Source organism: Dipodomys spectabilis, unplaced genomic scaffold (genome assembly GCF_019054845.1).
Source record: "Dipodomys spectabilis isolate Male_0828 unplaced genomic scaffold, ASM1905484v1 ptg000069l, whole genome shotgun sequence".
Taxonomy (NCBI): domain Eukaryota; kingdom Metazoa; phylum Chordata; class Mammalia; order Rodentia; family Heteromyidae; genus Dipodomys; species Dipodomys spectabilis.
This window is the reverse complement of record NW_024870746.1, coordinates 7,147,695-7,170,445: the sequence shown is the minus strand read 5'-3', so window position 1 is coordinate 7,170,445 and position 22,751 is coordinate 7,147,695. Positions and strand designations below refer to the sequence as shown.

At 41.8% G+C, this 22,751-nt stretch overlaps 1 protein-coding gene across 2 annotated transcripts in view; it reads right to left on the bottom strand.

The window, feature by feature from the left end:
- Nup210l (nucleoporin 210 like) overlaps positions 1–22,751 on the bottom strand; it is a 91,010-nt gene that overhangs the window by 56,882 nt on the left and 11,377 nt on the right. For both annotated transcript variants that reach the window (XM_042681814.1, XM_042681815.1), the window contains exons 5-12: positions 19,296–19,446; positions 16,452–16,584; positions 12,725–12,883; positions 8,644–8,712; positions 7,533–7,639; positions 5,105–5,245; positions 643–780; positions 45–200 (exon numbers count right to left, since the gene is read on the bottom strand). In XM_042681814.1, coding sequence (XP_042537748.1) covers positions 45–200; positions 643–780; positions 5,105–5,245; positions 7,533–7,639; positions 8,644–8,712; positions 12,725–12,883; positions 16,452–16,584; positions 19,296–19,446 — 1,054 coding nt within the window. The remainder of the gene's footprint in view (positions 1–44; positions 201–642; positions 781–5,104; positions 5,246–7,532; positions 7,640–8,643; positions 8,713–12,724; positions 12,884–16,451; positions 16,585–19,295; positions 19,447–22,751) is intronic.

Sequence of the window (22,751 nt, the reverse complement as noted above, 5' to 3'; positions counted from 1 at the left end):
GACAGGAATGTTTTAGAGGTGGTAAGGTTTCACTGAAACCTTACCTTAATTTCCCCATATCGAAATGGATTTTGTACATCTCTGGCCAAAATGGTACTATTCCCCCGGACCTGGCCTGCAGTCACAACTCCTTTAGTGGTAACCATGGCTACTGTTTCATTAGAAGACGTCCAAGTAAAGTTGCCACTACCACCTTCTACCTGTGAAAAAAGCACATTATATTTACTATAAGAAGAAAAACGGAATTTAAGTGAAAATGTAAATTTTTACTTGTAAAATAAAGCTATATCATAAATCATCTCTACACGTTAGGAAACTGGAGCTATTGTGAAAGAACTAAATGATAATATCACAAAAGGTCAATACAAAAAAAACCCACACACACAAAAGGTCAATACAAGATATAAGGGAACCTGACAAGACCATAATTAACTCCTAAGGCAAATATGTATGGCAGAGAGGTAGAAAGTATAGCAAGTCTTGCGAGATGATAGTATTTAAGGACATGATTTTATTAGTGGCCATAAAAAACTGACTGACTACACTGAGATTAGAGGGAAATGAAATTCAACATTAGTAAATTAATTTATCAGAGAAACTGGCTTATCACTTTGTGAATTCTGGTGTTACAGGACACCATACCTGTACTTTGTAACGATATAACTTTTCATGAGGGTGATGAGGAAATGCCAGAAAGCTGGGCTTAAGCTTGATGGGAAAATAAATCTTCACTTCTTGTTGGTGTTTGATTAGAAGTTGTATTGGCTGAATACTGTTATTCTATAGGAACAAGAAAAAACATTTTGTAAGTACTTTTCTTTGTTATCATTTTGGTTTTATGAGACAGGATCTTGCTATGTGGTACAGGCTGGTCTCAAATTCTTCATCTTCCTGCCTTCCAATTATTATTATTATTATTATTATTTTATTATTGCCAGTCCTGGGGCTTGAACTCAGCCTGGGCACTGTCCCTGAGCTTCTTTTGCTCAAGGATAGCACTCTACCACTTGAGCCACAGTGCCACTTCAGGTTGTTTCCATTTATGTGGTACTGAGGAATGGAACCCAGGGCTTCATGCATGCTAGGCAAGTACTCTACCACTAAACATTCCCAGCCCCCTTCCAATTGTTATAAGTGTTTGGGATTTTGAAATTCCTAGATGTACAGATTTATACTAGGTTGCTTAAAGTTGTCCCTACTCCCATACACTTGCTGGCTTTTTATTCTTATGGTTTTCATTTTGGATTTTTTTTTTTTAGTTGTGGGGTTTCAACTTTGTTCCTGGGCGCTGTCCCTCAGCTCTTCAGCTCAAGGCAAGTGCTCTACCACTTGAGCCACAGTGCCTCTTCCAGTTTTATGGTGTTTAACTGGAGATGATAGTCTCACAGACTTTCCTGTCTGGGCTGGCTTTGAACTGTGATCCTCTGATCTCAGGCTCTTGAGTAGGATTACAGGTGTGAGCTACCCGCACCGGGCTCATTTTGGATAATTTTTATTGCAATGCCTGATTTGTTACTTTTTTCCCCCAACATCTAAATTGCTGCAGTCATACATCTTTCAAAGCATCTTTTTAGAGGTTCACATAACAACAAAATTTTCCCATCTAGAGTTCACGATTCACTGGTTTTAGTATGTTCAAAACTGTGTAACCATTACTATAATCTCAAATTTTAATATTTTCATCAATCTAAAAAGAATTCCCCCCTAAAAACAAACCATATGAAAACAAAACTTAAAGGCAAAAAAAAAAAATAAGGTGTTTTCTAGGAAATAAAAGTTCAGTGTGTCTAAGGCCTAAGAAAAGAAGAATGATAAGACCCTGAGGCTGGAAAAGTTGTTAAGGGTCAATCATTAGATAGCAGCACAGACTCAAATGTGTACAAAAATACACTTTTAGGTACTTAAAATGGTTTATTAAAGTGGGCATACACTAACAAGGAATGGTAGGAACTAAAGCAGACTGAGTACAGTCTAAACAATATAGCCACTGTTTGTTTTAACTGTTTATGTCATGTTTTTCTAGAAATCAGAAATCTCGTTTATTTATTTTTTATTTTTGTTGGTCAAGGGCTTTAACTCAGGACCTGGCACTGTCCCTGAGCTCTTTTGATCAAGACTAGTGATCTGCCACTTTGAGTCACAGTGTTACATCCAGTTTTTGAGTGGTTAATTGGAATAAGAGTCTCATAGGGGACTTTTCTGCGCTGGCTGGCTTTGAACTATGATCCTCAGATTTCAGCTTCCTTAGTAGCAAGGATTACAGGCATAGACCACCAGCACCTGGCTTATTTCTAACTCTTTGTTGGTTAACTGGAGGTGAGAATCTTGGGGACTTTCCTGCTTGGGCTGACTTTGAACTGGGATCCTCCCATCTCAACCTCCTTAAGCAGCTAGGATTACAGGCATATGCCACTAGCACCTGATGGGTTTTATTTTTGTTTCTCAATTAAGAAAAAATCTCCAGCACCCAGAAGAGGGAAAAAGGAAGGAAAGAAGGAAGGAAGAATGACAGTTACATAAAATAAAAAGCAAGACTATAAGCCAAAATACTCTGCAGACTATGAGCTTGTGATCTTTGTAGAAAGGATCCATATGAAGGGCTGGGTATGTACCTCAGAGGAACAGGGCTTGCCAGTGCTTGCTGAATTAAAATCCCAGGACTGAAAAAAAGAAAGGGAAGGGGGGGAGAAAAGTCTATGTTGAGACAGTAGGAAATAAAAGGACTTGTGAAATATTTAGGATTGATTAGGCACTTATTATATTGAATGTAGAAGCTGAGTATGCAGAGAATTAAGGCTACTTTGGGATTTGGAGTGAAAGGACCCTCAGAGGAAAGTAGTTTGAGGAAAAGGAAGGGTATTTGACAGGCCATAAAAATCAGGATACTCCAGGCACTGAGGCTTAAGCCTGGAATCCTAGCTACTCAGGAGGCTGAGATCTAAGGATTGTGGTTCAAAGCCAGCCAGAAAAGTCCCTGTGAGACTCTTATCTCCAATAAACCACTCAAAGACTAGAAGTGGCACTCTGGCTCAAGTGGTAGAGTGCTAGCCTTGAGCACTAAGAGGTTCGGGGACAGTGCCCAGGCCCTGAGTTCAAGCCCCACACCAATAAATAAATAAATCAGGATATTGACTGGACACGAGGCTTAGTGGTAGAGTACTTGCCTAGCATACATAAGGCCCAGAGTTTGATTACTCAATACCACATTAAAAAAAAAAAAAAGCCACAGGAGCTCGGCGCCAGTGGCTCACGCCTGTAATCCTAGCTACTGAGGAGGCTGAGCTCTGAGGATCGTGGTTCAAAGCCAGCCTGGGCAGGAAAGTCTGTGAGACACTTATCTCCAATAAACCACTCAAAAACCGGAAGTGGCGCTGTGGCTCAAGCGGTAGAGCATTTGCCTTGAGCTGAAGAGTGCAGGGACAGTGCCCAAGCCCAGAGTTCAAGCCCCACGACTGACCAAAAAAAAAAGCTACAGGATACTTTCTAATTTGGAGACTTTAAAAATAGATTGATTCCTCATATTTTTATCTAATATGGTATTTTGCCATGTGAAAATTAACCAACAATAGCCGGGTGTTGATGGCTCACACCTGTAATTCTAGCTACTCAGGAGGCTGAGATCTGAGGATTGCCATTGAAAGCCAGCCAGGGAAGAAAAGTCCATGAGACAGAAATATCCAGAAGTAGTGTTGTGGCTCAAGTGGTAGAGCACTAGCCTTAAGGACAAAGAGGCTCAGGGACAGAGATCAAGCAATGACTGGCAAAAATTAAAAGAAGATGGGGCCAGGAAGGTGGCTCAGTGGTAGAGCGCTTGCCTTGCATGCTTGAGGTCCTGGGTTCGATTTCTCAGCACCACATAAGCAGGGGAAAAAAAAGCTGGAAGTGGCGCTGTGGCCCAAGTGGTTAGAGCGCTAGCCTTGAGCTGAAGAGCTGAGGGACAGTGCCCAGGCCCAGAGTCCAGGCCCCACGACCGGACCCCCCCCCCCCCAAAAAAAAAGAAAGAATAAAAGAAAACTAGCCAAAAGGAGAACAAAATATGGAAAGATATTCAGTTATGCCACTTACAATGTCAACAAATAAGAAATAAACCAGGCATGGTAGCACAAGTAGTGCAATACTGTAATCCCAGCGTTAGGAAGGGTAAGACAGGAGGATCACAAGTTCAAAGCCTGCTTGGGCTACATACATAGTGACACACTGCTCAAAAAACTGAAAGCAATGAGCTGGGAATGTGGCTCAGTGGTAAGTGCTTGCCTAGCATGCATGAAGCCCTGGGCTTGATTCCTCAGTACCACATAAACAGAAAAAGCCAGAAGTAGTAGAGTGCTAGCCTTGAGTAAAAGAAGCAGCTCAGGGACAGTGCCTAAGCCCTGAGTTCAGGACTGACAAAAAAAGAAAAAAAAGAAACAAATCAAAAAGAAAGCCTAACCAAAGAAAAACCTGGAAATAAGTAAAAATTCAACATTGAGTGCAAGGCTAAATACATTAGCATGTTAATCATTTGGATGTGTGTGAGTGTGTGTGTGTGTGTGTGTGTGTGTGTGTGTGTGTGTGTGTGTGTGTGTGTGTGTGTGTGTGGTGGTAACATGCCAGCAGGACCATTGAATTCCAGGTAAACCTAGGCAATATAAGAAGAACTTGTCTCAAATAACAATAGCAATTCTTTTTTTTTGTCAATTGTGGGGTTTGAACTCAGGGCCTGGCGCTGTCCTTCAGCTCTTTTGCTTGAGGCTAGTGCTCTACCACATTGAGCCACAGCTCCAGTTTGTTTTCTGGTGGTTAACTGGAGATCAGTCTCATGGAATTTCCTACCCAGGCTGGCTTCAAATGAAATCCTCAAATTTCAGCCTCTGAGTAGCTAGCATGAGCCACAAGAACCGGCACAACAGTAATTCTAAAAGGAACCCCAGATATGTACACAATGATCATAGTGTAGACTTGTGTATTAACAGAGATTGAAATATAAAGCTTGTCAAGGTAGAAAATACTATGTGTATTGTTTATTACCTGCTCGTCATTTTTGTGAAAGATAAAGGTGGTGTATTCCATATATCATACCTCTTCAGTTTTCTTAGAATGCAATGACTATTGTTTTACTTCCTACCTGGTGAATGATGGAAGTCAGGGATGCATTTATCACCACAACACCATCTCTCAGGGCTTTTACTACATGGTAAGATCCATTCACAGTAGTTACTTGCTCTTCAAAGTATTCCTTCAGAAAGTTGTACATAATCCTGAGATTCTGCAATCAGCCCAACAGCAACACAAACCTCAAGGGATGTTCTTCCCTTAAAGTCATCTTATTCCAAAACATATATAAAACTGTAGCTATGTATTGATAGGATAAAGAAATAAGAATAGGGCTGGGAAGGTGGCTCAGTGGTAGAGTGCTTTCCTCACATGCATGAGGCCCTGGGTTCGATTCCTTAGTACCACATAAGCAGAAAAAGCTGGAAGTGGCGCTATGGTTCAAGTGGTAGAGCGCTAGCCTTGAGCTGAAGAGCTGAGGGACAGCGCCCAGGCCCAGAGTTCAGGCCCCACGACCGGACCCCCCCCCCCCCAAAAAAAAAAAAAAAAAAAGAAGGCTGAGATCTGAGGATCAAAGTTCGGCTTTAATAAGGGCTATGAGACTCTTATCTCCAGTTAATAATAAAATGAGCCAGAAGTGGAGTTGTGGCTCAAGTGGTGGAGTGTTAGCTTTCAGCAAAAAAGCTTAGGGACAGTGCCCAGGCCTTGAGTTCAAGCCTCAAGACTGGCACAAACAACAACAACAGAAAGAAAACTTTTGGTTTTCCTCATGGAGATTATAAATTGAGAAAAAGAAAATTAATTTTAAACTGGAACTACTGGCTGGCACAGCGGTTTATACCTATAATTGCAGTTGCTTGGTAGACAGATATCAGGAAGATGGAGATTTGATGTTAGCCCAGGCAAAAAGTCAGTGAGATTTCGTCTTAATCAACAAGCTAGGTATGGTGCCATTCACCTATAACAGCCCAGCTATGAGGGAGGCTGTAGGTAGAAGGATCATGGTTTGAAGATGGGCAAAAACAGGAGATCCTGGCTGGGAAGGTGGCTCAGTGGTAGAGCGCTTGCCTTGCATGCCTGAGGCCCTGGGTTTGATTCCTCAGCACCACATAAGCAAAAAGAAAAAAGCCAGAAGTGGTGCTGTGACTCAAGTGGTAGAGCGCTAGCCTTGAGCTGAAGAGCTGAGGGACAGCTCCCAGGCCCAGAGTTCAGGCCCCACGACCGGACCCAAAAAACAAAACAAAACAAAAAAAACTAAATAATTAACTAAAGCAAACAAGGTCTAGAAGTGTAGCTCAAGTGGTAAAGTAACTGTCTAGAAAGTGAGAAACTACCAGTACCACTACCAAAAAAAAAAAAAAAAAGGTCCTAGTTTTGAAAGATCCATAAATGCAAATGTCTGGAACAGAGAAAGTCAAAACTTAGGTGAATTTTAGTGCAATTTGTAAATTCCATAAATTAATATTTCTCAGAAAAAAAAGGTGAATATAACACTTCCCATCTGATATTCACACTATTCTCAAGCCACAAAACTAGCAGCCATCTCAGAAGTGAATCTGGGGCTGGGAAGGTGGCTCAGTGGTAGAGCACTTGCCTTGCATGCATGAGGCACTGGGTTCGATTCCTCAGCACCACATAAGCAAAAAGAAAAAAGCCAGAAGTGGCGCTGTGTCTCAAGTGGTAGAGTGCTAGCCTTGAGCTGAAGAGCTGAGAGACAGAGCCCAGGCCCAGAGTTCAGGCCCCAGGACTGGACCCCCCCCCCCAAAAAAAAAAAAAAGAAGTGAATCTGAAGAGTGAGGATCCTTAAAGTGTTATCACTGGGACTCTCTTCAACAACTTCCTGTAATTGATTTTTATTTTGGGGTTTTTTGTTTTTTGTTGGTTTTTTTTTGTTTGTTTTTTTGGTTGGTTGTGGGACTTGAACTCTGGGCCTGGGTGCTGTCCCTGAGCTCTTCAGCTCAAGGCTAGCACTCTACCACTTGAGCCACAGCACCACTTCTGGTTTTCTGGTGGCTTATTGGAGATAAGAGTCTCGAGTACTTTCCTGCCCGGGCTGGCTTTGAACTGTGATCCTCAGATGTTAGCCCCCTGAGTAGCTAAGATTACAGGCATGAGCTACCGGCTTCTTTCTATAATTCTTACCATATTGTAACTTTACTTCTAGTGAAGTATTCCTCAAAAATTAGTAACAGTTTAAAAGCTAGTAACATTCATTTCCAAAAGTAAAACATGGGGTAAAGGAAGAGAGGGATCTTCCACTAGACAGATAGACCAGTCCAGGGAACTATCCACATGAGGAGCTAGAGGAACATAAGGACACTCATGGACTGGAGGTGTGGTTAAAGTAATACAATGCCAGCCATGAGGTGAGCAAAAGTAGAAGCCCAGAGTTCCAGCCCCACACTACATGCACACACACACACACACACACACACACAGCACAGCACACACACATATACACAGCACACACCCCAGAAAACAAAATAGCAAGAGAGACTCACATCTGAAATATAGACCTTTGTGCTGCTTTTGTCAAACACTTCTACTGTGATGACATACACCTGTTCCACCTCTAGACTCCATCGATCTCCAGGATAAATGGTGAAGCCTACATACATATCAAGATACACAAATATCAGGTTTCCAAAGCAGGTCATTTAATCCCTATCTCAAGTTGTATAATAAATTAGGGTTCCACAAATCTTGCTTTCAAGCTGGGTGAAGATGGTTCACACCTGTAATCCTAGCTATTCAGGAGGCTGAGATTAAAGGATCCTGCTTCAAAGACAGCCCAGGCAGAAAAGTCTGTGAGATTATTATCTCCAACAAACTACTCAGAAAAAGCTGGAAGTGGTGCTGTGGCTTAACTGATGAAGCGCTAGCTTCGAACACAAAGAGGCTCAGGGACAGCACCCAGGCTCTGAGTTCAAGCCCCAGGATTGGCAAAAATAAATAAATACTAAATAAATAAATAAATAAAAATCTTGCTTCAATTTAGCTCACCTCACGCATAAGGAAACTGTTATATATATGGAAAAGAACAAACCACAACTTGAGCTTATTCCTAATATATCAGATAGATTTTCAGTTTTTTTCCAGTTATTCTTTGTTTCATTTAGCCTAATAATACTAAGAATCTTTTTTTTGCCAGGTACTGTTGGCTCATGCCTATAATCCTAGCTTCTCATGAGGCTGAGATCTGAGGATCACAGTTCAAAGCCAGCCCAGGCAGGAAAGTCCCCATGAGATTCTCATCTCCAATTAATCATAGAAATAGCTGGAAGTGGCACTGTAGTTCAAGTGGTAGAGTGCTAGCCTTGAGCTGAAGGGCTCAGGGACAGTACCCAGGCCCAGGTTTCAAGCCCTATGACTGACCAAAAAAAAAAAAGAATCTTTTTCTTTGTATAACATCTCCTATCCTAATTCAAAGATTACATGATATACATTTTATATTGTTTTATAATCTGTTTTAAAATGTTCTACTCTCACAGCATTTACTTAAGTTTGAAGTTAGCTGTTCTTGAAATGAAGGTAAGGAACTTAACAAGTCTCCAGTTTATAATGCACTCATTTTAGTGAAATAATTGAAATTACTCAAATTTCTGAAAATACCTAAAAATCCAGGCTCTACAACATATATGGTGCAATTTGGGAGTCCAGATACAGATCTCATATGGACATCTTAATGTTTGCTTAAGGAAATCATGTGAGCCAGAGCTGAATGAATACCGAAAAGTGAGCTACCAAAGAAGAAAATAAATGCACAAATAAAACAATCTTTCATCTCTCTTGAAAAGCCAAAACTTAATCCATACATCTAAGAAAAATTCTTGAACTTTTGGAAGATGGAATGGGACAAAGAAGATTGTGTTGTTCTTTTAAAATTCATTTAGCTGCAGAATTGTTTCTCCAAATTTTGGGGGGTCCGGTCATGGGGCCTGAACTCTGAGCCTGGGCGCTGTCCCTCAGCACTTCAGCTCAAGGCTAGCGCTCTACCAGTTGAGCTACAGCGCCACTTCCAGCTTTTTTTGTTTTTGCTTATGTGGTGCTGGGGAATAGAACCCAGGGCCTCATGCATGCAAGGCAAGCGCTCTACCACTGAGCCACCTTCCCAGCCCCTCTCCAAATAAATTCTTATACAGGAGCCTAGTATGTGATGCAGAACGATGTAGTACCATTCTAGAGAAAGAGACCTTTTGACTAAAGAGATAAACAGTGGTGATGAAGATGAGGATGGAGGGAAGGGGCAAACTTTATCACTCAGCAACATGCCTAAGGCACCATAGACAGTTTTAAAATTCTTACCTGATTTTCTATCAGCAGCAAATCTTTGATAACAAAATGTTATTTTTGCCATTAAAAATATTGCCAAGGGCTGGGAATGTGCTTAGTGGTAGAATGCTTGCTTAGCATTCATGAAGCCCTGGAATGGATTCCTCAGTACCACATACACAGAAAAAGCTGAAAGTGGCACTGTGGCTCAAGTGGTAGAGTGCTAGCCTTGAGCAAAAGAAGCTCAGGGACAATGCCCTGGCCCAGAGTTCAAGCCCCATGACTGACAAAAAAAAAAAATCCAAAAGCCAGGTGCTGAGGATTCATGCCTGTAATCCTACCTACTCAGGAAGCTGAGATCCGATCTCAGCTAGCCCAGACAGGAAAGTCCATGAGACCCTTCATTTTACAGAAAAAAATGGAAATAGTGTTGTGGCTCAAGTAAGTAGAGTGCTAGCCTTGAGCAAAAAGGAGCCCAGGGACAGTGCTCAGGCCCAGAGTTCAAGCCCTAGAATCAGAAACACACACACACACACACACACACACAAAAATGCCAAGTCAGTTATACATCATACTAGTTCAAGTCAGTTAACTGCTGGGCACGGGGCACTCAGGCCTGTAATACTAGCTACTTAGGAAGCTGAGATCCCAAAGGTTGTGGATCATCCGAGCAGGAAAGTCTGTCCTCCAGGAAACTGGAAGTGGTGCTGTGGCTCAAACTGGTAGAGAGTTAGCCATGAGCAATAAGAACTCAGAGACAACGGCCAGGGCTTAAGTTCACCAACCCCCCCCCCAAAAAAAAAAAAAAAAATTCAGTTAACTTCTAGTAGAAATGAAAATTCATTCCGGCATGGGTCTATAATAATCTAATGAGAAATATATTATATTTACCTCTTTCCTTTTTTATTTTTTTTTTGCCAGTCATGGTACTTGAACTCTGGGCCTGGGCGCTGTCCCTCAGCTCTTCAGCTCAAGGCTAGTGCTCTACCACTTGAGCTACAGAACCACTTCCAGCTTTTTCTACTTATGTGGTGCTGAGGAATCGAACCCAGGGCCTCATGCATGCAAGGCAAGCACTCTACCACTGAGCCACCTTCCCAGCCCTATATTTACCTCTTAAAAACATACTACCTCTAAAATATGAGAAGAAATTATTTTTGCTCTAAAAAACATATAACTGAGATGACAAAACAGAAAGTACTCAAAATTCAAAGCACACTGGTTTAATTGTTGTATTAATTCAGTCAGGAGCTATACTACAAATTATAAAACTGGCATAGTAATTAAAGATTGCTTTTACCTATGCATTAAAACAAGTCCAGGCAACCAGTACCAAACTAGGCTTCGTTCTGATGTATACTTGAATATAACATTCATAAAATATAAAAGCTAGAAAGAAATTCAGAAATAATAGCATTCCCTTTATTTTCAGATAAAGAAACATCTTCACAGTTCTCTACATCAATTCCTTCCTTTGTTATCAAAATAAAATATCTTGCCTTCCAGCTAGTTCTTAAACTTATATTCAGAATCTCATTTCTTCTTGCCTGTCAGAAGACCTTGTTCCATTAAACTTGCTACATAAGCAGTTAACGCTGTTGAACTATATTTATAGACATGTTCAAGTTACTCCTACTTTAAAAGAAAGTTCTCTTCATGGTTTTTAAGATTTTGCCTTGCTTTTCTTTTTTCAAAATCAAGATATTTTTGCTAACAAGGTGACTCAAACTAATTTTTCAGTCTTGGTCTTTCTTACTATCTCCATCAGATTTCACTTGCTAAGCATTTTCTTTGTAAATTCCTCAGATGGCTACAATGAAATTCATATGTCTTGGTTTACCTATTATTTCTTTTTAAAATTTTGAAGATTAAACTCAGGACCTCATGCAACCTAGGCATTATCTCATCCCTATCTTTTTGGAGGGCAATATTGGAGTTCAAACTCAGAGCCTCACAATTGCTAGGCAAATCATTCCTAGTACTCCCCCCTACCCCTTTGGTGCAGTCTTAGGGCTTGAACTCAGGGTTTCAGTGCTGTCCCTGAGTTCATACCTGTAATCCTAGCTACCAAATAAAAAACAAAATTGAATGAAATAAAAATTCTCTGTAAATTTGAAATATAATTTGGATTCATTTATCAGTGATTGAATTAGGAGTATTTTCTATTTCTGAACACTTGAATCATTTCACAGATGTCAATTATATTCTTACTATATGCCTAACAGTTGACTATAATAGATGTTATGTGCCTCTTTGCTCAATCTTTACAGAGCAAGTTTAGTGAATTTTTTTTTTTTTGGGTCGGTCGTGGGGGCTGAACTTGGAGCCTGGGCACTGTCCCTCAGCTCTTCAGCTCAAGGCTAGCGCTCTACCACTTGAGCCACAGCACCACTTCTGGCTTTTTTCTGCTTATGTGGTGCTGAGTAATCGAACCCAGGGCCTCATGCATGCAAGGCAAGCACTCTACCACTGAGCCAACTTCCCAGCCCAAGGTTTAGTGAATTAACAATTATTCTCAACTAATTTTAAAAACACTAATTAAATACCTACTGCATGTAATCTTTCCTTAATTATCTTTCCTCAATTATCATGTGAAAATAGGCCAAATTAGACTCACACATGTTCTTACAAACTCTATTTTCCTTAGTGCACTAATTATAATTGATTGAGGATGCAAATAAGCAATAGAGCCAAGAGTTCCTAAGTTGCAACTATTCTCATTTTTCTATACACACAGGGCTAGATAGTATAACAATAATAAGTTATAGTTCTTTGTTAAAAATAAAAATCTAGCTGCTGGGTGCTGGTGGCTCACACCTGTAATCCTAGCTACTCAGGAGGCTGAGATCCTGAGGATCATGGTTCAAAGCCAGCCCAGGCAGGAAAGTCCATGAGACTCTTATCTCCAATAAACCACAAGAAAACCAGAAGTGGTGATATGGCTTAAGCTGTCTGTAAAATGCTCGCCTTGAGCTGAAGAGCTGAGGGACAGCGCCTAGGCCCAGAGTTCAAGCCCCACGACTGACAAAAAAATAAATAAAAAATAAAAATAAATTAAAAAATAAAAAATAAAAATCTAGCTGGATGTGGTGGTTCATGCTGTAGTCCCACCTATTCAGAAGGTACAGGTTGGAGGATTGAGGTTCAAGGCTGGCTGGCCCTTGCAAAATCAGTACAAGACAATATCTAAAAGCCAAACTAAAAAGCAAAAGGACTGGAGGCATTGCTCAAGTGGCAGAGTACCTATGTAGCAAGCATAAGGACCTGAGTTTATTCCCAGTATTGTAAAACTGTAAAAAATAAAAAAGAGAGAAAAAAAAAGGTCCAGTAGCATAATCATTCTTAATAAATTACATTATCAAAGAACATGTTTAGGATTTGGGGAAGTGTCGATTGACAGAGAAACTTGAGCAAAGGATACTTTTGTGGACAAAGACAAGATTAGTTTGGCCCAGTTGGAGGGCAGTCACCATGGCTGTCTTCTCATCCAGTGTAGCCACTTTCCCCACAAGAGACCCATTATGTGCAACTCTATGGTCTTGTAGTTCCAGTGTATAATGTTCCAGGGGAAATTTCACCTCTGTAAAACATGAAAGTTATACAAATATAATAGCAGCAGCCACTCCAGGTTATAACGGTGTACTATTTGATTAAAAGAGAAGATTGGGAATCATGCCTAAAATAAAAAATATGAACAGTTTCTATTTTTTCCCCCATTAGGATGAATTTAGACAGGTAGCCAACTAGGAGAATACTACATGAAGTGATGGTGGGTATGGCTTATGGTCTTCAAAATTAGCACACTAGCTGGGTGCTGGTGGCTCACACCTGTAATCCTAGCTACTCAAGGAGGCTGAGATCTGAGGATCACCATTCAAAACCAGCCTGGGCAGGAAAGTCCATGAGATTCCTATCTCCAATTAACCACCAAAAAATTAATCTCAAGTGGTAGAGCGCTCGCCTTGATCTGAAGAGCTGAGGGACAGCACCCAGGCCCAGAGTTCAAGCCCTATAACAGAAAAAAAAATCAACAACAACAACAACAAAAATAGTAAAGGCAAATGTCTAAAAACACTGAAGCTGTGTCATTAAAAAAGTAACTGTGAGGGGCTGGGAAGGTGGCTCAGTGGTAGAGTGCTTGACTTGCATGCATGAGGCCCTGGGTTCGATTCCTCAGCACCACATAAGCAAAAAAGAAAAAAGCTGGAAGTGGCGCTGTGGCTCAAGTGGTAGAGTGCTAGCCTTGAGCTGAAGAGCTGAGGGACAGCGCCCAGGCTCAGAGTTCAGGCCCCACGACTGGACCACCCCCCTCCAAAAAAAAAAGTAACTGCGGGGGCTGGGAAGGTGGCTCAGTGGTAGAGTGCTTGCCTTGCATCCATAAGGTCCTGGGTTTGATTCTTCAGCACCACATAAAGAGAAAAAGCTGGAAGTGGTGCTGTGGCTCAAGTGGTAGAATGCTAGCCTTGAGCTGAAGAGCTGAGGGACACAGTGTCAAGGCCCAGAGTTCAAGCCTCACGACCGACAAAAAAAAAAAGTAACTACATCATTAACCTGCTCAAGATATGAAGACTACCTCTGTCCAATGCTAAAGTACAACAATTAACTTCAATTAACCACTCAAAAACTGGAAGTGGAGCTATGGCTCAAAGTGGTTGAGTGCTAGCCTTGAACAAAACAGCTCAGAGACAGTGCTCAGGCCCTGAGTTCAAGCCTTACCACTGACAAAAATAAATAAATAAACATTAAAAAAAGTTGAAGAAAAAAAACTAAAGAAGATATCAGATAGAAAGACATCCACGCTAATGGATTGGCAGAATAATATTGCCAAAAGCAAACTACATATTTAATATAATACCCACCAACATTCCAGTATTATTCCTCACAATTTAGAGAAATTAATCCAAAAGGTCATAGCATAAGAAATTCTAAGTGAGGGGCTGGGAAGGTGGCTCAGTGGTAGAGCACTTGCCTTGCATGCATGAGGCCCTGGGTTCGATTCCCCAGCACCACATAAGCAAAAAGAAAAAAAGCCAGAAATGGCTCTGTGGCTCAAGTGGTAGAGCGCTAGCCTTGAGCTGAAGAGCTGAGGGACAGTGCCCAGGCCCAGAGTTCAGGCCCCACGACCAGACTCAAAAAAAAAAAAAAAAAAAAAAAATCTAAGTGAAACAATTCTAAGTAAAAACAGCTATGGAGGATACTATAATACCAAATTTCAAATTGCACTAAAGAACTAGAGTAACATGAACAGTTTGGTACTGGTACAAAAACAGATCCAAAGACAAATGGAACAGTATAGAAGGCCCAGGAATAAAACCACTATATCCAATTAATTTTTTTTTTTTTGCCAGTCAGGCCTGGGTGTGTACCCTTGAGCTTTTATGCTCAAGGCTAGTAGTGCTCTACCACTTGAGCCACAGCTCCACTTCAGCTTTTCTGGGGTATGTGTGTTGGGGGTGGTGGTTAATTGGAGATGAGAGTCTCACAGAGTTTCCTTCCCAGGCTGACTTGGAACTGTGATCCTCAGATCTCAGCCTCCCGAGTAGCTAGGATTATTGGTATGATCCACTGGCACTGGGCATAATTTCTGATAAAGAAGCCAAAAACAAACAATGGAAAAAAGACAATTTCTTCAACGCATAGTGCTGGGAAAACTTGGTATTCACTTGCAGAAGCTTGAAAACCAAACTTGTGTTTCTCATTCTATACAAAAATCAGCTCTAGGGTTGGGAAGGTGGCTCAGTGGTAGAGTGCTTGCCTTGCATGCATGAGGCCCTGGGTTTGATTCCTCAGCACCACATAAGCAGAAAAAGCTGGAAGTGGCACTGTGACTTAAGTAGTAGAGCTCTAGCCTTGAGCTGAAGAGCTGAGGGACAGCACCCAGGCCCAGAGTTCAGACCCCACAACCGACAAAAAAAAAAAAAAAGCAGGTAGCACTGATCAGTACATTGTATGTATAATCTGATGTGTGGAATTGTAACCTCATTTTTTTTTTGAGGGGGTCCGGTTGTGGGGCCTGAACTCTGGGCCTGGGCGCTGTCCCTCAGCTCTTCAGCTCAAGACTAGTGCTCTACCACTTGAGCCACAGCGCCACTTCCGGCTTTTTTTTTCTGCTTATATGGTGCTGAGGAATCGAATCCAGGGCCTCATGCATGCAAGGCAAGCGCTCTACCACTGAGCCACCTTCCTAGCCCTGTAACCTCATTGTTGTGTCCACTTAATAATGATATTTTTTTTTTGCCAGTCATGAGGCTTGAACTCTGGGCCTGGGCACTGTCCCTAGCTCTTTGTTCAAGGATAGTACTCTACCACTTGAGCCATAGCTCCACCTCTGGTTTGATTTATTGGAGGTAAGAGTCTCATGGACTTTCCTGCCTGGGTTGGCTTTGAACCATGATCCTCAGATCTCCTGAGTAGTTAGGATCCTCAGATCTCCTGAGTAGCTAGGATTACAGGCATGAGCCACTGGCACCCAGCTAATACTAAATTTTTTAAAAGAAAATAAGTTAAAAAAGAAAAACAAATATCACTTGTTTTTATTCATATGTGGAAGCTAGTCCTAAAAGACATACATACTCATGCACATGTACATATCTATATATGGATATATCCATATTATGTGGACAAACACTGTGAATGGGAAAGGGAAAATAAAGTGAATAATTTTGAAATACATTTCAAGCATATATGAAAAAGCATGAAAAAAGAGACTAATTTTTTTAAAAGACAAAAAAGAAAACTAATAACCTCAATGAAAACTATTGATCAATAGGAAGATGGAGGGGCAGGGAAAAAAAAGTAGACTCTTTGCGGGGGTGGCTAAATAGTGGGAATGATTGAGTTAACAAGGAGGATGAAGGAAGTTGAATATGGTTGAAATGGATTGTTTGCACCTATGAAAATAGAATAGCAAATCTAGCTAAAATTGTTTTGGGAATTGGGAAGAAGGGAAAGGAAAATAGTTAAGAGGGGGCGAGATTGTTTAGAATACAATGAAAATGTAACAATGAAACTCCCTATACAACTAAAGTAAGCTAATTAAAAATATTTTATCACAAAATCTAAAAACATAAAGAAGTGGGATTGCTTCTTTGTTAGCAACTGAAAGGACTTGAAAAACCTGAATCAAAGAAAAAGACAAATCATCTTACCTGTCATTCTTCCCTGAACCATTTTTGCAACTTGGTATTTAATATATGCTCCTACTAAAAGATAAATATCATGGGATGGTATAAGAAATATATTCTCCAAAACCAGCAGACGTATCGATGCTGCTGCCACTTTCTAAAACAGGGAGGGAAAAAGTCAAAGTTTCCATAGGTAAAATCCTTAAGGCTATCTTTATGAAAAGCTTACTTTTTTTCCCTGGCAGTTCTGGATTTTGAACTCTGACACTTGCTGGACTTAAGCTTGTTAAGTTAGTGCTCTACCACTTGAGCCATACAGCCAGCTCTATTCTTTTCCTGGCTTTTTTTTTTTTTTTTGGTTGGGGGGGTGGCTTGAACTCTGGGCCTGGGCACTGTCCCTGAGCTCTTCAGCTCAAGGCTAGCGCTCTTCCACTTGAGCCACAACCCACTTCCAGTTTTCTGGTGGTTTATTGGAGATAAGAGGCTCACGGACTTTCTTGCTCTGGACTTTACTGCTCTGGCTGGCTTTAAACCATGATCCTCAGATCTCAACCTACTGAGTAGCTAGGATTACAGGCATGAGCCACCAGTGCCCTGCTTCTCTCTTAGCTTTTTTTTTTTTTGTCGGTCATGGGGCTTGAACTCTGGGCCTGGGCGCTGTCCCTCAGCTCTTCAGTTCAAGGCAAGCGCTCTACCACTTGAGCTACAGCGCCACTTCCGGTTTTCTGGTGGTTTATTGGAGATAGGAGTCTCACGGTCTCTCCTGCCCGGGCTGGCTTTGAACCGCGATCCTCAGATCTCAGCCTCCTGAGTAGCTAGGATTACAGGCAGGAGCCAGGGGCCGCCTGGCTACATTTTATATTCTTAACTTTATTATTATTTTTTTTTTTTTTTGTCGGTTGTGGGACTTGAACGCTGTCCCTCAGCTCTTCAAGTCAAGGATAGTTAGTGCTCTACCACTTGAGCCACAGCGCCACTTCCAGCTTTCTGGTGGTTTATTAGAGATAAGAGTCTCACAGACTTTCCTGCCGGGGCTGGCTTTGAACTGTGATCCTCAGAATTCAGCCTCCTGAGTAGCTAGGATTACAGGCATGAGCCACCGGCACCCAGCTTATGCTTAATTTTTATTCTGTAAGAGTTTCATGCACTTTCCTGCCTAGTCTGGCTTCAAATTACGATTCTCAACCTGACTGAGTAGCTAGAATTACAGGAATGAGTCATCAGGGCCCGGTCTATCTTTTATTCTAAATTTGAGTGAAAGCTAAGAGTTAGAGAAAGTGAATGTAATATTAAGATTCATGAAGCTTGAGGTAGATGTGTAGCTTACTTGTAGACTGCCTACGTAGTAAACAGGAGGCCCTAAGTGCAAACCCCAGTACCGAAACAAATACACACACACACACACACACACACACACACACACACACACACATTTGGTGGGGGGGTAGGTCAGTTGTGGGGCTTGAACTCAGGGCCTGGGCACTGCCCCTGAGCCTCTTTTTTCTCAAGAGTAGTGCTCTACCACTTGAACCACAGCCCCACTTCCAATTTTTGAGTGGTTAATTGGAGATAAGAGTTTCACTGAGACTTTTCTGTCCAAGCTGGCTTTGAATCGTGATCCTCAGATCTCTGGCTCCTGAGTAGCTCAGATTAGAGGCATGAGCCACCAGCACACAGCCACATACATATTTTTTAGACCCTTCAAAACAAAAAATAGCTCAGCAAGTTTCATGAAGCTGATGAAAAGGCACAGATAATTCTAACAGATAATTGGATGGCTAAGGCAAAAGAATCATAAGTTTAAGGTCATCCTGGGGTATGCAGTAAGGCTTTGTGTAAGATTCATGATAATTTTCAGGCAAACTGAATTTTTGTGTGTGTGTGGGGGGGGGTGTTGTGGGGCTTGAGCCACCGGTGCCTGGCCAAACTGAAATTTTAGCTTCTGATTATGAAAGCAATTTTTACTCTTTATTAAATTATTAAAAGAAACAAGCTTGTAGCTAGGTGTCAGTGGCTCAAACCTGTAATTCTAGCTACTCAAGATACTAGGCTAACTGGAGAAGTGGGCATGGCAGGGCACCCTATCATACTACCTGTGCTAGAATGAAAAATAGGAGGATTATAGTCCAGGCACATGATGGAGTAGAAAGCAAGACCCTATCTCAAAAATGACCATTGAGAAAAGATTTAAAAAGCTGGAGGCATGATTCCTGCCTTATTAGGAGGCATGACTCCTGCCTAACAAGCACAAGGGTACCAATTCAAGCCCTATTACTGTCAAAGAAAGAAAATGTTTTAAAAGAAAATGCCAGTGATAGCCGGGCGCTGGTGGCTCACGCCTGTAATCCTAGCTACTCAGTAGGCTGAGATCTGAGGATCGCGGTTCAAAGCCAGCCCGGGCAGGAGAGACTGTGAGACTCCTATCTCCAGTAAACCACCAGAAAACCGGAAGTGGCGGTGTAGCTCAAGTGGTAGAGCACTTGCCTTGAGCTGAAGAGCTGAGGGACAGCGCCCAGGCCCAGAGTTCAAGCCCCACGACCGACAAAAAATAAAAAAGAAAATGCCAGTGATCTGAGGATATGTCAGTAATAGAGTGCTAGCCTACCATGATCAAGGCCTGGGTTGAGTTCAAACCCAAAGCTTTTTTGGTGAGGGATGGGGTAGGAGAGAAAGAGATCATACTTGTAATTAGGTACTAGTACAAAACACACGCAGAAAATAAGTGTTTTGTATGCTTATCCACATGAGATGACTTTTTCGATTAAATGATCAACTATCAAGTTAGAGAGCTTCTATTACAGATTCACAACAAAAACCTTTATTTTCTATAAGACTATTGGGTGAACATTTATAGCACAAACGTCTTACCTTATAGAACTGTTCGTAAATTCGAACTTTTACAACAGCAGCACCAGTTCTAATCCCAGACACCAAAATCATATCTCCTTGTTTATCTTCTTTTTCCATCTCAGCTATATAGACGGGGGAAGAATATTCTGCCTCAGAGTATTTCAGAATCCTAAATAAAAAATAAATTCGTTTCTAGCAGAAATCAATGTTTTCTTCCCATAATTCCCTATGAGATTTTATTCTCTGTAAGGTTGATACAGTGTAGAGGGTTAAAAGGGTGACATTGACTAAGAACCATTGTACTCATAACCTGACTTAGGGATTTTTTTTTTTTTGGTCAGTCATGGGGCTTGAACTCTGGGCCTGGGCACTGTCCCTGAGCTCTTAAGCTCAAGGCTGGCACTCAACTCCTTGAGCCACAGCACCATTTCCAGTTTCCTGGTGGTTTATTGGAGATAAGAATCTCACAGCCTTTACTGCCCAGGTTGGCTTTGAACCATGATCCTCAGATGTCAGCCTCCTGAGTAGCTAGGACTACAGGTGTGAACCACTGTTGCCTGGCTTAGGGAACTTTTAACAACTTTGCACAACTACTTAGTAACAACAACAACAACAATTTAAAAATAATATTTGGGGCTGGGAAGGTGGCTCAGTGGTAGAGCGCTTGCCTTGCATGCATGAGGCCCTGGGTTCAATTCCTCAGCACCACATAAGCAGAAAAAGCTGGAAGTGGTGCTGTGGCTCAAGTGGTAGAGTACTAGCCTTGAGCTGAAGAGCTGAGGGACAGCGTCCAGGCCCAGGGTTCAGGCACCATGACTGGCAAAAAAAAAAAAAATAATAATATTTGTCTCTGGGCATTGCTGGATCATGCCTGGAATCCTAACTACTTAGAAGGCTGAGATCTGAGGATCGTGGCTTGAAGCCAGCCCAAATAGGAAACTCTGTGTGACTCTTATCTCCATTAAACTACTCATGAAATCCAGAAGTGGTACTGTGGCTCAAGTGGTAGAGTGCTAACTTTGATCACAAAGAGGCTCAGAGACAGTGTCCAGGCCCAGAGTTCAATCCCCAAGACCGGAAAAAAAAAAAAAAAACCTTGTAGAAAATGTTCTGGTGTGGCGCTGTGGCTCAAGTGGTAGAGTGCTAGCCTTGAGCTGAAGAGCTGAGGGACAGCGCCCAGACCCAGAGTTCAAGCCCCACGACTGACAAAAAAAAAGAAAAAGAAAAAGAAAATGTTCTGATTTCCACAAGGACTATAACTAATGTATGTGTGGCAGAAACTAGTGTGGAACTAATTACAGTTTTGGTTGTCTGAGACAAAAGTTCATACTTTTAGCTAGGTGCCAGTGGCTTATACCAATAATCCTACCCATTCAGGAGTCTGAGATTGGAATCTGAGATTGGAGGATGGCAGTTTGAGGCAATTTGGGGCAGAAAAATCCTCTAGTAACTAGCAAAAAGCTAAGCGGGGGGGGGGGGGGGGGGGGGGGGGGGCGGCGGGGGGGGGGGGGGGGCGGCGGCGGTGGGAAGATGGCTCAGTGGTAGAGTGCTTGCCTTGCATGCCAGAGGCCCTGGATTCGATTCCTCAGCACCACATAAGCAAAAAGAAAAAAGCCGGAAGTGGCGCTGTGGCTCAAGTGGTAGAGCACTAGCCTTGAGCTGAAGAGCTGAGGGACAGCGCCCAGACCCAGAGTTCAGGCCCCATGACCGACCCCCCCAAAAAAAAAAGCTAAGCGGGGCCAGGCACCAGTGGCTCAGAGAACCTGTAATCCTAGCTACTCAGGAGGCTGAGATCTGAGGATCGAGGTTCAAAGTCAACCCAGTTGGAAAGTTCATGAGACTCTCCAATAAACTACCAGAAAATTGGAAATGGTGCTGTGGCTCAAGTGGTAGAATGCTAGCCTTGAGGTGAAGAGCTGAGGGTCAGCACCCAGGCCCAGAGTTCAAGCCCCACAATAGAAAAAAAAAAAAAAAAAAAAAGCTAGGCTGCAGGTGTGACTCCAGTGGTAGAATACCAAGCAATTAAACAAACTGATCAAACACCAGATACCTATAAGCCTACTCAGGAGGTTGAGATCTGAGGGTCATAGTTTGAATCCAGCCCAGGCAGTCTTAATTCCAATTGACTACAAAAAAAAAAAAGGCAGAAGTGGAGCTCTGGCACAAATGGTAGAGCATTATCCTTGAGCTGAAGAGCTGGGGGAAAGTGCCCAGGCCATGAGTTCAAGCCCCAGGACCAAATACACACAAAAAAACAAAGCTGACCAAGTTCAAAGCCATGTGGTCCAACACCAGTACCACTAAATTAATTAAGTAATAAATTAAATTAATTTAGTCAAACCACTAAATTAAGTAAGTAATACATGCTACCCAGACTCCTCTGCAGTGTCTCAAATTAAGCTATAATAAAAGTACCCGGGCTGGGAAGGTAGCTCAGTGCTAGAGTGCTTGCCTTACATGCATGAGGCCCTGGGTTCGATTCCTCAGCACAACATAAGCAGAAAAAAGCCAGAAGTGGCTCTGTGGCTCAAGTGGTAGAGTGCTAGCCTTGAGCTGAAGAGCTGAGGGACAGTACCCAGGCCCTGAGTTCAGGCCCTATGACCAGCCAAAAAAAAGAAAAAAGAAAAAAAAAGAAAAGTACCCATATTTTATGAAACTGTAACACCTCTGTACATCACCTTTATAACAATAAAATATTAAAAAAAAAAAAAACAAACTACACTGGGCACATGTGGCCCATGTCTATAATCCTAGCTACTCAGGAAACAAAGATCTGAGTTCACAGTTCAAAGCCAACCAGGGCAGGAAAGTCTGTGAGCCTCTTATCTCCAATTAACCACCAGAAAATGGAGAAATGGAACTGAGGTTCAAAGTGGTAGAACACTAGCCTTGAGCAACAGAGCTTAGGGCAAATTACACAGGATTCTAGATACTCACCTGCAGTGAGACCAAAAAAAGGATAGCCTTAGAAGAGACTCATAAAGGTGGCAATACCCAAATGCGTCTTCATATTTATATAACATAATATATATACTGAAACAAACTCCAGAGATATGGAAACAATCATTTTTTTATTTTTTTCTTTCTCTGTTGATTTTCTATAATTTACCTTTTATATGGTGTATTTATGTGCATGTCTGTGGGAGGATGGGAGGAGGTACACAGAATCTGAGGAAAAAGGGTGAAAAAGTGCAGCAGTGGAATGCACTGGACATTGGTGGAAGTGAACTACACAGTTCCTGGGTGAAGATGAGAGGGAAGGAATGGGAGAGAATGAAGGAACAGATGACACTGTATGATAGCAAATATACTTAGTACCTGATGCATGTAAATGTAACCCCTCTGTATATTACCTCTATAATAACAATAAAGCAAATTTTTTTTTAAAGGCCAGAATTTTGGGAAAAAAAAAAAAAAAGAACTCAGGGACAGTGTCTAGGCCCTAAGTCCAAGCCCCACAACCAACACCAACAA